The sequence below is a fragment of the Opisthorchis viverrini genome (genome assembly GCF_000715545.1).
Source record: "Opisthorchis viverrini unplaced genomic scaffold opera_v5_19, whole genome shotgun sequence".
In the NCBI taxonomy this organism is placed as follows: domain Eukaryota; kingdom Metazoa; phylum Platyhelminthes; class Trematoda; order Opisthorchiida; family Opisthorchiidae; genus Opisthorchis; species Opisthorchis viverrini.
Window position 1 is genome coordinate 1,923,809 of NW_008751675.1, and position 14,487 is coordinate 1,938,295.

General features: G+C 45.6%; 2 protein-coding genes across 2 annotated transcripts in view; one reads left to right on the forward strand and one right to left on the reverse strand.

Annotated features, from left to right (window-relative positions):
* T265_01766 (hypothetical protein) overlaps nt 1–14,487 on the reverse strand; it is a gene marked incomplete at both ends in the record, with an annotated part of 32,237 nt that overhangs the window by 3,211 nt on the left and 14,539 nt on the right. Inside the window, 5 exons of the mRNA XM_009165856.1 lie at nt 931–1,012; nt 2,829–2,956; nt 3,986–4,088; nt 6,831–7,078; nt 11,832–12,057. Of these exons, the coding sequence (XP_009164120.1) occupies nt 931–1,012; nt 2,829–2,956; nt 3,986–4,088; nt 6,831–7,078; nt 11,832–12,057 (787 nt within the window). The remainder of the gene's footprint in view (nt 1–930; nt 1,013–2,828; nt 2,957–3,985; nt 4,089–6,830; nt 7,079–11,831; nt 12,058–14,487) is intronic.
* Nucleotides 12,181–12,504, forward strand: T265_01768 (hypothetical protein; the record flags this gene model as incomplete). Its single annotated transcript, XM_009165858.1, has 1 exon — nt 12,181–12,504. The coding sequence occupies one exon, from the start codon at nt 12,181–12,183 to the stop codon at nt 12,502–12,504; it is 324 nt and encodes a 107-aa protein (XP_009164122.1).

A 14,487-nucleotide genomic window follows, 5' to 3' on the forward strand; every position in this document is an offset into this window, starting at 1 on the left:
GCCACTGACATCGATTAGCCGCCATTTCTTGAAACGTCTCCAGCCAAGCACAGGCGGGGTCACGGGGATCCCATCCTGGAAGGCGTACAACACCGACAACACAACAACACTCTTCGTGATCTCTTTGACGCCTTTCTGCCAAGTCATGTGCGGTTTGCGCCATCCAGAAGAAGGCACGGAGAACAACACTCGTCTCAGTAGACGGTGTTTTGGCATGCGTAGCACATGACCTAGCCATCGCAGTCGATGATGCTGGATGTTTTCCCGGATTGAGGTGCCTGCTGACATTAGCGCCAAAATGAGGACTGAGCATGAGAATCCTTTGTCTGGTCCCAGATTTGACCAACCAAAACAGGCAGATCGAAAATCAGGCTTCGCGAAAACAAACGAGTCCACCGGAACACAGTCTTGAAGCGAGTTCACCGATTCATTCTATGAATGCACTTTTAACCCTAACATCCCATCGGCGTACGACTGTATCAGGCGTCCAGCTACGATTTTTCCAAGTAGACGGCACTACTAGCGAACAGCACGAAATTTGGAGGCGCCGTATACGAGTCAGACTCAGGTCGAGTACAAGACCAGAAAGTCAACCTGTTTTTTTTCATCATAGATTCTTTTAGTATAGAGTTTACAGTGGTACACTGCGAAGTACGTAGGAGGTATACAATTGCTCATATGTATTCCCAGCCATAGCCAGGTGGTGTTTTCTACACATGAAAGCAGAGAAGTTCTCCAAACCTCATTTTGCGCACACTGCCCACTGTTAGCGACGCATCCTGAAATTGGCTATACAGCCACGTAACCAGGAGCTCTAACAACAGACATCCATAATTTATAGACTGTATGCTATGGAGAGTCATAGCCTGAGATAAAACGGGGAATAACAGCATGAGAACTGCATCCTGTGGGAGCCAGTAAGTGACTTACTCGGTGGAAAACATGTTGCGAATTTTTAGGCATTCGGTTGGCGGGACGATGAACGGGGGTTTCTGTGACTTGTCCGAGAGCGCTTCAACATGGGAACAAATTGGAACCAGAGATGAACGATAATGGACACCAGGCAGAAAGAGTAACAATCGAACACAAATAGTAAAATTCAGTAAGCTAAATTACTGACCGGTGATGCGGTTCCGTTTTCTAACAAGAACCTATACATAGGTTGACCGTATTTCTGAGGTATGCTTTTGGATACATCGAAATGTACGCTAGGTATGTAGCTACAGAATACAATTTCATCATCTCATCATCGACAGCATGAGATTAGTGTTCAACACCGATGCTTCACTGCCGTACAACCATGATTTACTTGAAAGCTTTATTGTGAGGGAAAGAATAAATATGGACGGGGAAGGAACTTATTGCTAGCTTACTACAATCATTCCGGGGTGCCTTTCACTTCCAAACTTCACTTCCAAACATTCATTCAGGCAATCTAGATAGAAAGTGACAGCAAGATCGCCACTGATATCGGTTGGCAGCCATATTTTGCAGTGTCTCCAACCAGGCGCAGTGAAGATCACGCAGTCTCCATCCTGGAAGGCGAGTAGCACAGACAGCACCCAAACGTTTCGTAATCTCTTTCATACCCCTTGCCAGGGTTGGCCACTTCTCTGCGTCCGTCACTCTGAGTTGAGCATGGAAGTCTTGCTGAGGCTGCAGAACCGTATGGTGCGCCCGAGTTGATTGGCCGCAAAACATGCACTTCAAACAAAGGGGATGGCTTTCAGGACTACTGTCATCTACTCGTGGCTATACGGTAGCACGAAAAAGCAAACGTTTGCATCCAGTCCAATATGAAGAAGCTGCCTTCCAGCCCCTATTCACACTATCATCAGCGAGTAACAACTCATGCCGCTAGAAACACTGCACTCTGTTACAATAATCTCCTACAGGAAGCCACTACAAGGAAATATGGTACTTAGTCTCACCTGAGAGCGTGTACTAGGTTGTGGCTGACTGGGAAGGCCGATGCCGACTCTCCAGGAGAGTAATCACACTTCGGAGAGGTCTATTATAGGCGATTACTACAGTCTATACGACTTATTTTATAAAAGGCCAGTAAAGAAACGGTTTATCAGACTGCATCATTATTAGTGCATGGCAAACGCAAGTTCTGTCTTTATTGCTACGGTAGAACTAACATGTATCCCCACCGAGAGCGTGATTATCAAGTGGATTAGCGGCAAATCAATTGTTGGCAACGGTAAATTTAGTTTCATAAACAGTAGGTTTGTTGCTATACGCATACACCATATGCAATAAATAACGGTACTTACAAGCCAGGAGCACCCAAGTGTTAGTTGAAGCGGGATTCGCAAGTGCGATCGGAACTAGCGCGAGGAAATATGCACGCTTACAATCAAGTTCAACCAGCGACAACGAAAAAAATCATCGGTGGTTGAATAATCCTTTAATTCGGCCATGTACATAGCTGGATGTATAATAGTTGCTCGGATGCATTCTGGATAGCTGAATGGTGGCTATACGTCCAAAATAAAAATGCTAGACCACAAAAAATTAGTGAGTGAGTGCGATGGATGGAAGAAGGCGAGAAGCTAGTCACAGAAACGAATCGCTAGATAGGAGTGTCCGAAAGAACGGAGCAAACGATGTCGAATCGGGTCATATGTTGGCTCAGGTGTTGCACTTTGCGCTATATCCGAGGGTAGCACCCCAAAGTCTGTACCAATCGGGCGCGACCGTCCCCACGGTGATTCCACCTGCAAAGGGGTGGACGGCACAACAAAAACCAAATCTAGATGATGTCCGTCTAGATTCGTGCATGTTGGCCGATGAAACTAGCACAAAACATGTACCTGTCTTACCTGAACCCTGCCAACCAGTTCCACCTTGCCATTGCCATGTTTCTCCAATACCGCGCCAATCTCGAACTCCGATGCAAGTCTCCACCTCGTAAACATAACGCACAACTTCAGGCCACAGTTGGGCGAGGCTGAAAAACGAGGAGGAAGAGTTTTAAAGAAAAGCGAAGACATGGGTCGAATTCCCCCGCAATATAAGATGGGATCTGAGGAACTATGTGTATTGACTGCTCTGTGGCTTACTGAACACTACAAGGAAAAAATGGCCTTATTGGAGGGTGAAATTTGCTTTGAAAGTTATTGAAAGGCGCAACTGAGAGTTAGGGGTGTATGCGCTTTGGATACCTGTCCATAGTAGCCCTTGTTCCTCATCCCTCCCCTCTTTCGTCCCTTTTGATGTGATGCTTTCTGCAAAATGTGCAACACAGTCGCGTACGGGAATATCAATGGCCAAGAGTGGCTTAGATTCGGTTACAGAAACCACACGACTACATGCTACCGCTATCGGTACCGAAATACTACGTTGAACACAATCTGAAATACCTTTACAGGACTATAGCTCGCGACCTTTGGATTAAGAGACACTAGCTCAGAGTACACACATAGACCGATCCTTCGCATCTTTGTTTATTGGTTTACAGCTTGACTACCCTCACTATAAGCAGGGCCTAGTTATTGCTACTATGGGTGGAACGTCTATATCTCCGAGATGCCCAAATTCTCAGCAGACTAGTACACGGATGTGTCAGAATGAAGGTCTTATGCCATCGACAGAAGTACACCGGTAATACAGACAGGTTCTCAAGTGCCGTAAGGAAGACCCGGAAATCAAACCCGGAGTCCCTAATTTGAATTGGATCCTGAACTGTTCTAGCGAAGGCTATTTTGAAGGCAACACCTTTTAAGCCACTATGGACCGCGCAGGTGAGGATTCAATTAATACTGGCCGATGGACATCAAGAAACTCATCCAACGAATTGGAAACCACGCCTTCATGCGCATCCGTTTAGTGTCCACTTTGAAATCAACTCCCAACGCCTAACGTCAGATTTGCGTTCCGTTTTGTTTGGAAAGACGGAAATCACAGAACACTGCCCACTCCTCACAGCGGGGGAGGGAGGAGCGGAGTAGATATGGCTGTATTAGTGAAACTGACTTACTCCTGATGTTTTTGACGCAGATTGTCCCGAAGAGCGAACACTGGCACATATGGTGGTTGATCAGGGTCCACTTCATTATCTCGAAGCTGTTGCTGTAGCAAGTCTACAAAGGGTGCGAAAACGTTGGTCTTTCAAACGAAACTCAGAAAAAGACTTTTCTTTCATCGAGAAATATGCGAAAAAGATAGCAATAGCTCGAATCAAAGAATATCACACAGTCAGCATACTGGTTGACTTCAGTGATGAAACGAAAACAATCCGGACACACCAGAATGCCCAACTCAAAGAAAGAACTAACGACTCGTTCACATCAACGCCACAAGCCTAACAATCTGACAAAACACAGGGGCGTCAAGCCACTGCAAAAAACGACCCGAGTCCTTCATCGATGGAGCCAGTCGTGTTAGGATACACAACTTACAATATTCAACTGGAACTAGTCGTTGGTACAAACCAAAATGCTTGAAACTCGTAGATTCACCCGACTATTCGGTTGGCTGGATGGACTTTTGTAATTCAAATCGCTGTTCTATTAACTCGAATACACGGAACACAATGCTTTTAAAAACTGAGGGCAACCAAAGTGTCCAGCTCAGAGAGGAAAAGGACGCTAAACATCTATTTCGTCCTAACTCTGGTTGGGCGTACAAACCAGCGATTGGCCTACGCAACCTGCACTTGCTTTTTATACAGACGCAAACCAAAGAATGAGAACACACGTTAAGAGACTCCCCATAAAAATACTACTAAAACAATACTATAAACGCAGGAATTAACATGCCTCGAGGTGGATTGAGATGGAAGTCAAATCAGATTAGGATAAACTGAAGGCTAACTAACAACATCATTGCCAACAGCACGTAAGTAGTAGAGTTTACATCAGCGGGCCTGACTTCTTTGCTCATCTTCTACAAAGACCGACGGTCACCAAACAGTTTTCGAAGCGATTTGATGAGGGTCAAAAGGGTTCGGGAGCCAAAATGGACAGACGGAGTCATCTTTTTACGATCCCAACTGTCCCCTACATACAACCCAGTTTAGTTTACAACATAAAACAAAATATCAATACTGATTAATGCTGTGTATTAGACCAAGGACAGTTCATTAACATGCGTTCATGAAACGTGTGTTCACCTCCTTTGGCACCGTGCATGTGGGACGTGTACTCGTGACTATGTGACTGTTGGAAGCCGTATCACCTGCTTGGACAGTCGACCAACCTCTGTGTTCGATGTTACTTTCAGCTTAGTGAGTGAGATTATACCGAATACAATGTGCCGTTTCATTACGTTGCCTTCGATTCAGCATGCACTAGTTTAATACAAATGGGTCCTTATTTTACTGGACGCCGCGATAAATGAACCTGAAAATTCAAAGCTATCGTTAAGCTTGTGCAAACAGTAAGTCAAACGGACAGTGATCTTTCTGTCCTAGGATACAAGGGGCCTCTTCCTTTGGTGGCACCGGGTTATGACCGACGGAAGACGCCATTGTAGGCTCTCTTCTCCAGGTGGAATGCTGTAACAGACCGGAAAAACTTGAAAACTTGTTTCAGCCTCAGCTTCAAAAACAGTGACCTTTCTCGTGCCTTTAAAAAACATTTGATGGACACTCATAATCGTGTGTACTTAGGTATTTCTCCTGCTGCACATAGTATAGGTTGACCTCGACAGAATGTCAGGTATCTCTGTCTAGGTAGAGCGTTCAACAGCGATAACCCCCTATAATTAGTTAGCTGTCTCAGCTGAATTTGTAAGCTAAAGCAAGTGACGGTTAAACGTGAGTTGGAGGGAGGGACACATAGGCTGTGGCCGGGAGGTCTAATCGTGGTCGCGAATAAACTAATCAGCAACCATCATTGCCTTGGCTCTTGGAACACTAATGCAGCAATAACACGTAGCCACAATTTCAGCAGGCGGACAAAAAGAGATGTATTAATCTGGGATATTCACAACAAAGACTTGCGATTGGTTGGGCGGTGCACCACCCACCACCTTGTTAGATTTGACAAGAACGGCGAGAAGACCGAGAAAGAGGTGCCACTATATCGTTCACATTCATTCCATTACGGTTTGGACAATGGTTGGCCTGTGTGTGCGGCCAAAACCTCCGCTTACATATGGTAAAACTGTGCATGGAGTTTCATTCTATGGAGGTGTGTGGTAACGATGTCAAATTTCCAAACGTACCTTCTCTGGCTGTGGCCGGGAGGTCCAATCGTGGTCGCGAATAAACGAATCAGCAATCATCATTGCCTTGGCTCTTGAAACGCTAATGCAGCAATAACACGTAGCCACAATTTCAGCAGGCGGACAAAAAGAGATGTATTAATCTGGGATATTCACAACAAAGACTTGCGATTGGTTGGGCGGTGCACCACCCACCACCTTGTTAGATTTGACAAGAACGGCGAGAAGACCGAGAAAGAGGTGCCACTATATCGTTCACATTCATTCCATTACGGTTTGGACAATGGTTGGCCTGTGTGTGCGGCCAAAACCTCCGCTTACATATGGTAAAACTGTGCATGGAGTTTCATTCTATGGAGGTGTGTGGTAACGATGTCAAATTTCCAAACCCGAGCGGCGGCTTAAGCATTCCAGTCCCCATAGATTTGAGATTTTTTGAATAACCCATCCTCAAATGCGTTCTAAAGCTTCCGAACAGAATCTTGAATGAGGCATCTAGTGAGAGCCATAATTAGACAAAAGTGTTGGCACAGCTGATGATAAAAACCCGGTGGAATGAAGCAAACTATTTCAGATATGATTGGTTTCTAGGCAAGACTATTCCTGTCGTCCATCAAAAAATATATCGCATGGGAGGGGGGTATTATAACACTTACGCACAACTTCAGCAACCAAGTCACGAATGCGTGCTGCTTTTTGTTCCAGCATCCGCAGTCGTTTCTGCCGGATCCATCGGAGAAGAAACAGAATACCGATCACTAGCACTAGCGTCATAACTGTCCAGAACACCGTCACACACATCTGGGCCAACCAACTGACCCAGAACCGCATGCGGCACAGCCCGGAGAAATACGGCTGTATGCTTTCCAGTTGCACAACGTCATTTGGTCCAGGGGTTGGCTTGCTGCGAAGCAAAAAGAAGATGTTGTTCTACTCAGTTGGTGTTTTACTGAGGCAATGTCACATCCTGGGGACAAAACCAGTGTTTCAGTGGGCGGTGGGAGGCCGTAATTTCTATTTGACCAACTTTTTTCCACAACTGACTTCCATGGGACCATCAACCCTCAGTAAGGAGAAATAGCACGGATTTTCGCTCAGCATTTTGCCCCCCACTATTTGGTCTTCAACCGCCATTGCCATTAAGAACGTTCGCCAATCTACTCTCCCCCTCAACACATCAAATCAAGCTGGTCCAGAATCATCATCATCAACAGCATGACATCAGTGCTCAATACCGATGCTTTACTGTCCTACAATCAGGATTTAATTGAAAGCCTTATTGTGAAGAATGAAGGGGGAAGGGACTTAGTGCTGGCTCGCCTTATTTTAAAGAAAAGAGTAAAGTTGGAAAGGGAAAAGACTTAGTGCTAGCTTACCACAATCATTCCGAAGTACCTACACCTCCAGACACTCACTCAGGCAATCAGGATAGAAACTGACAACAAGATCGCCACTGACATCGGTTGGCAGCCATATCTTGTAGTGTCTCCAACCAGGCACAGTGAGGATCACGAGGTCCCCATCCTGGAAGGCGAGTAGCACCGACAGCACCCAAGCGTTTCGTAATACCGTTTATACCCCTCTGCCAAGTCAACGATTGACCGCCCCTCTGAGTTGGGCATGGAAAACAGACAGCACTCTTCGGCAAACGATAGTCAGGCATACACAACACATGTCCCAACCAACGCAGCTTCTGGTGCTGGACACATTTTTCTATGGAAGTACCCGTTGCACAACTGAAAACTTGCTTTCTAACTGCTTCGTTGCGAATACGCCGATACCGACCTACACGAGCAATGGTTTTGAGAAAACGATTGTCGAACACCTGAAGACGTGTCGGTTCCGCTCCTCCAAGTCCCACAGCCATACAACAAAACAGCAAGTATTATAGCTTGATACACATTTCCCTTGAGATTCACGGATACACCACTCTTACGCTTTAGTTGTCTCAAATGCGAACGCGACCCGGGCCTAGCATTCACCTCATCTGCAACACTACAATCAGAACTAATACAACTTCCGAGATACGTAAAACGCCCCACAACTTCCAATACGTCTCTCTGGACTGTAAGAGGCGTGTTCAGTGACTGCATGCCAAGGAGCATGACCTTACACTTCGTGGGTGAAAAGTGCATACCAAAGGACAGGATGACTTTGATTAGTTCATCTAAGGATACTTGCGCCTTCTCCTCTTCTTCGAACATGAGAACGATGTCGTCTGCATATTCCAGATCGACAAAGTTTTCATTACAGGCTATTTGGACACCTGGGTTTTGGAGACTTTCCAGCGTTTGTTTCATGATTTCATCGACCACACAGTTAAACAGGAACGGAGAGAGTTGACATCCCTGACGGACACCAATTTGTGTACGGAAGCTTTTGGAGATCTCGCCGTATAACCTCACACGTCCGGAATGTACTCCAGCAATTGCGATCCGCCATTATGCCCCAGAACTCGTTCGTATCGTTCTTGGCCTATCCGTGTCCACTAACGCCTTGTCCTCTCCCTGGAGAATTCCACGTGCATTTCCTAACTGGAAAGGTGGATCTCTTCGTGTTCCACTTGATAAACCTCCAGTTTATTCAACGTTTTGGTGCCCAGCTAGTGTTGATGCAGGCTTAGCGCGTTGGTTGTCTGATCTAAATTCCTTTAGTAGGACTGAAGTGGTTTTCCTGGACCATTCGAAAGCCTTTGATTAAATAGGGCATAAGCGGCCCCACGCCAAATATCCACGCAGCCCCATTTGATCAAGTGGCCTCAACAAGCTCGCTTAGAAAACACTTTTTCGACTGTACATGATCGAGGATGAAGTACTCCATGGTTGAGTCGCGTCCCGCTCTTTTTTCTGCTGTTCATCTGTATCTAGTTGCCTACAGACGCCTGCTGACGATGCTACCGTGCACAAATCCAATAAACTCCAAGCAGTCCACGTGCAGAAGGACAGCCTTGTACCCATTCACTATTGGGGGTTCTCAGACGTATCCAGCCCTATCAAATCCCTATATGTTTTCCCTCGTTTTGCTGTCTCACCTACAACAAAATCAACAACCTGGCAACTTTCCCTGGTTGTCTCATGTCAAACAGGTAGCGGCTCAGACCTCCCGAAAAGTCAGATGTCCACTGAATTTCCGTGAACTATGAAATACAATCATTCAAGTCCAACGAAAAAAATGCATGTCCCATTGCTTCCCATACCCTTACCGATGGCCTTCAACACATTTTCCACCGTCCAACTCTCTTTATCGCTAACAACACGACAAGGGTTCTAAACTCCCGCCTCCTGTTCCCCCTTCCGAGTCATTGGCTTGTGCAAAAGACCTTTGCACGATTCTGGTGCAAACCACGAAGTTTATTTCAACGCGAGATTTCGTCGTTTAAGTGAATTCAATCTATACCGAGAAGCACTCTAAAGCATTGTAGTGTACATCTCGCGATTCGCCAGGACGATTTTTACCCGCGACCTCTCCTTAGGGCACTAACACAATGGGTACGAAAGCCGAAAAAAGTACATCTGGACGAGGATATAACCTGAAAGCGATAGACACAAGTATATTCCGTTGCAATCCAGACTGTCCGTAAGGACACTGGTGAAATGCGGTCCATGCCAGGAGAAACCGTACGGGGCAAACCGTGCTACAATTCTGAAACGTATACTACAAATCTGCATGAGAAAAACCAGCACAGAAACATGATTTACTTGAAGACACGTCCACGGAGCATCTAGTGATGAACGACACTTGGCAAGATAGACAGTTGTGCAGGCATGAATAAACCTGGTTACCAGAACTACTTCCACAAAGTACGACCAGAAGCAACGAAGTCGAAGTCAAAAACCTGTTGGTATTCTTTTCTCTTGGTATAACACGAAATATTCAGCTGGAACTCAGTTGGGTCTCCTGTTAACACCATCTCAGTTTGCCATTGAGCGCATTTCACCTGTAGGGAGTTGTTTTTATCTCCACTTTTCTAACATCCCAAATGACCTACTCGTACTGGGAAACACAGAACTTACTATGGTTTAGGTGAGGGAGCGTCATTGGAGTAGGGTGCCAGTCGGCAGCGGAGAGGTGAATGGCGGAATTGTGTGACCAGAAACCAGTTTAGTTAGTAGGCTTTGCGTTATTCAAGTCGTTCAGCTGTGGTACCCTTTCTGTACCCAGCTGCGTGCCAATGGAATGAGTCTTGAGGGCTGGAATACTGTCAGGTTGCCCAAGCTTAGGCAGGAGTGGTCGAGATGCTGAGGTTGGGTTTGAACCGCAGACCTTCCGGTTCTTGGGCTAGCGCCTAGACCACTGGGCTATCTCAAGCCCCTTGCAATAATGCATGAGAGCATGATTTGGAAAAGCGCTAATGTGGAATCACACGATTTCACGACAGCTCATTCCGCCAGCTACTGGTATCACACTAAAAATACAGGTTATCATCAGTCTAGGTCCTATCCAATCTTGTTTGGGGCTCGCGAAACAGTAAGCTGAAACAATAATTGGACTGTTCAGCATTGCCCATAGACTATTCATACCTAATCAAACTACTAACAGGTGTTACGATCGACCAACGATCGCGCGAAGTTAGGTTGCCCCATCCACTTAGTTATGACAGTACACAGTGAATGTAAGCGAGATTCACTATATATCATTGGACGATGCAGGTGCAAAAATGCGAGTTCCGACAGCTCGTGAGACTGTGGTGTGGACACAAAAAATCTGGTCACATAAACAAACGAAAAAGGACACGGGCTTCATGTATGACGTTCTATCATGAACGAAGTAAGGAAGCGAAACAACACGCTGGATATTACAAGCCGTAGAAGAGCATGAGGAATTTTTCACCTTCTTCCCATCAGCTTCAGAAGGGTAAGGTTGACGTTACAACTATCCAGGTGAAAAACAGTTCATGCTGTGCTTCCGTGGGTACCATTACCTACACTTGTCTATCCCCCGGTGTTGTGTTTAGCCGTAATTCGTCTTGTATTCTTTCGAATTGGATTTTTCACGAGGAATCTCCTAGGTTCCATCTTCCCCTGTAAATTCACGTTCTGGTAATAAAAAAATCCTCTAGAGCCGGCGATTATAGCCCCCATACAGTGGGTAACAACGAACATTTTCTGACGACTGACAAGCTGAATCCAATTCAACCTTTCGGTGCAGTTAGGTTCCAGGATGTCCTGGACCGGTTATCAGTTTGATGAAGCTCCTTTGGTGCGTACATACGGCTAGTTTTCTGTTCTACCTGCCTACATGGATCCACATTCACACACAGACGCAGTTTAAGGTGCCCACAATGGCTCTTCACTACTGATGGATTAGACACGCTTGCATATGCTTTTTTATAGTGCGATGAGGTTGATTACTTGAGACGTGCATTGCATAATAAGTGATTTGGGTTGAGAAGCCGTCATTCTCTAACGCAATCGGAGTGGGTAGCGAAACCGTAATTTCTCACGTCCCTCGAGTTTGTCTTAAAGTTGACTCATCTACGCAACCATCACTTTAAAAAAAGTGGCTTGTTTAAAGAACAAATTAGTCCATCCGGTGAATATGGGCCTGAAGGCTAACTTAAGACGAAAATGTTACAAGACAGAGAGAGGGTTTACGTGCATCGAATAGGGGGGAGGGCAGAAATGGAAGATGCATAGATTATCAGTATCACCACTAACCTTTTCGGGTCCAACTCATTCCCATACAAATCGTAAGCGATTAATTTGAAATGCACTCGCCCCACATGAATAACCACAAATAGGACATTGCGCCAAATATTGGGAAAGGATACGTCGCGATCCGGAGACGCCGTATGAGTCTGCCATTCATGCTCTACTAAACGCATTGCAGCCGAGGAATACATTCGTGGGCTGTCCAGCTTCGTAGTGCCACAGTGGTATTCACCTTGGATTCGAAAGATAACGATAGGAAGTCACTAAGGTCAGTAGGACGACGGAGAAGATGAGATTAGAAGCAAGCAGTGGTAAACTGCATCAATGCTATGAATAAAACCATCTCTGAGAGTGGATGAGCAAGGATATCATTGAGGAACGTTCCCTGGATGAAGATCATCCGCGCCACATCCATTTCTACCACGAATATGGGAGCCACCATATCATTTCTCACGCGGATGAAAGTATAATCCATATCAATACTAGTCAGAGACCAAACTGTGTGGTTTCTGAGATGCGTCAACTATCAACACTCGTAGATAGCGAGCAGAGTAGACACAAAATGCCAGTGAGCTATATGAACGACATGAAAGGTACAGACGATCTGCGTGCAGGTGCGACAGTCATCGATCTGCTGAGGAAACATTGGTGGGACTTGGATGAAGTTGGGAACCAATGAGACGATAAGGAGCGGCGACAGACACGTTCGCACCGATTGCTATATCTTTGAGCGGTACAACGGTAGATAGAACGTAAGTATTCGCGACTGTCTACGTCCAGAACCGACGGATTTAGTGTGGGAAATTAAGACCTACAATAAACAAGTCAAAGATCGACGGTTTATATGGTTGTTAACCAACTGTTACCTATGGTGTCGTACAGATAAAATCGCAGCTTGATACATTAACCCAAGGAGCAATTCATTCCGGCTAACACCGCTGGAACTTGAAAACACTTGTGAGAGATGATATCTCAACGACGTTCCCGAACACAGTCATTTAGTCTTATCCAAAGATCGCCTGCAAAACACGAAACACTATCTGCGACAGCTGAAGAACCCAGCGTATCACGAAAAACTAGATGCATAGAATCGCGGATGTCAGTTGAAGAAATGCTCCTCAACCCATAATATATCACCACTGGGAGTGTCCATGTAAGAAAAGCGGCTGCGCTCTTCACGTCCTCGAAAATCAAGAACAAACCAAATGTCGAGGGAAAATACGAGACGCGTCACTTCACACTAATCAAGGGTAGTGAGTTCAGGTCTGCTGATGCTACACCATTTCTTTCAAACGTCTTTGCTCTAGTAAACGTAGATGGAAACATTCTATCCAAAAAAAATTTCACCAGAATTCCCACAGGAAATTCAAGCTTCAGCACGTCAAAAAACAGATACCCGAAAAGTCCTTCTAATGGGGCAACTTGATCAAGTCTGTTTGGTGCACGATAAGAGATAGCAGTAAATTCTAACGCTACGTCTAATGTGAAAAAACAAACAAACCGGGACTTGAAAAATATACAGTCAACAGAAAGCCGAAAGGTCTCCTCCATCGGTGCGTTTTTCCGCCTATCTGGTAACCAACAACCCAACCCTGGAGCTTAGAGTGGCGAAAAACATAGATACCCTACAGCTAGCGGTACCTTCCCAGACGACGATGTGATCCGTCTGTGGCGCAAGTCAAATGACACACATGACTACAGTTAAGTAGCTGCTCTGTAGGGAGCATACGCCATTGTTTTGTGCTCAACCATATGCCTGATGGTTCCAAAAGATAATTGTGGGAAACGTTGTCTCAAGTGTAGAGAGTATTCTACTCTTGGCCAGAATGGCTTATCAAGAATGAGATAAGTAGGAGACAATAAACCAAAATCACACAGCCCACCTGCATAACGACTCAATATGTCGTACGCGGAGCCAAGGACAGGGAGCGCTTCATCCAAATCTCCTTGATGTAAACAGCCCTGAAAGAATATTATATTACCGCTAAAAGGATGATAGCTTACCATGGTCTCAAGAGAATTTTCTTTTCCCAGTTTCGCGGGGCTTCCACAAACGATTTTCTGAAGGTCTGGGTAACGCATAAGGTTGAAGAAAATAGTTATGGTTCCAGTAAGCAATTAAAACATGTCATAAACAGGATAACACAAAAGTAACCTCCATGAGACTACACCAAGTCATAAAAGGACAGTCGAAGTACATCGACACCCCACTGAGCCATAATATGGAGGAATACGAAGTACCCATGGTCTCCTCTATCAGACGAGTCAGAGAATAGAGGTCTGGCAGGCAGTATCGCAACTTACCAGGTTGGGGCTTCGAACAACTGTTAACCTATCTCCTTGAATTTGGATTACTGTGGTAGCGAAGGGCCCAACACCGCTGTCTACCAGCCAGTTTTATGAATTATAGGCTTTGTTTCAAGACCTTGGATTTGGATACCCCGTCAGTATCTCAGCCCGTAAACAACACGAAATACACGAGCGAGAGTAGGGTGATTGCAAATCGGCCATCGAGTGGTGATATCAGTCGGGTCGCCTCATTCCCTCACACGGTAGGGTGAATAGGCGAAATATCCCGCGGCTGCCAACGCCCCTGCCGATTCTTTCTAGCCATTCTTTCGTAAATTCTTGATGTGAGCAAGCCATTCAGACACCTACGAAA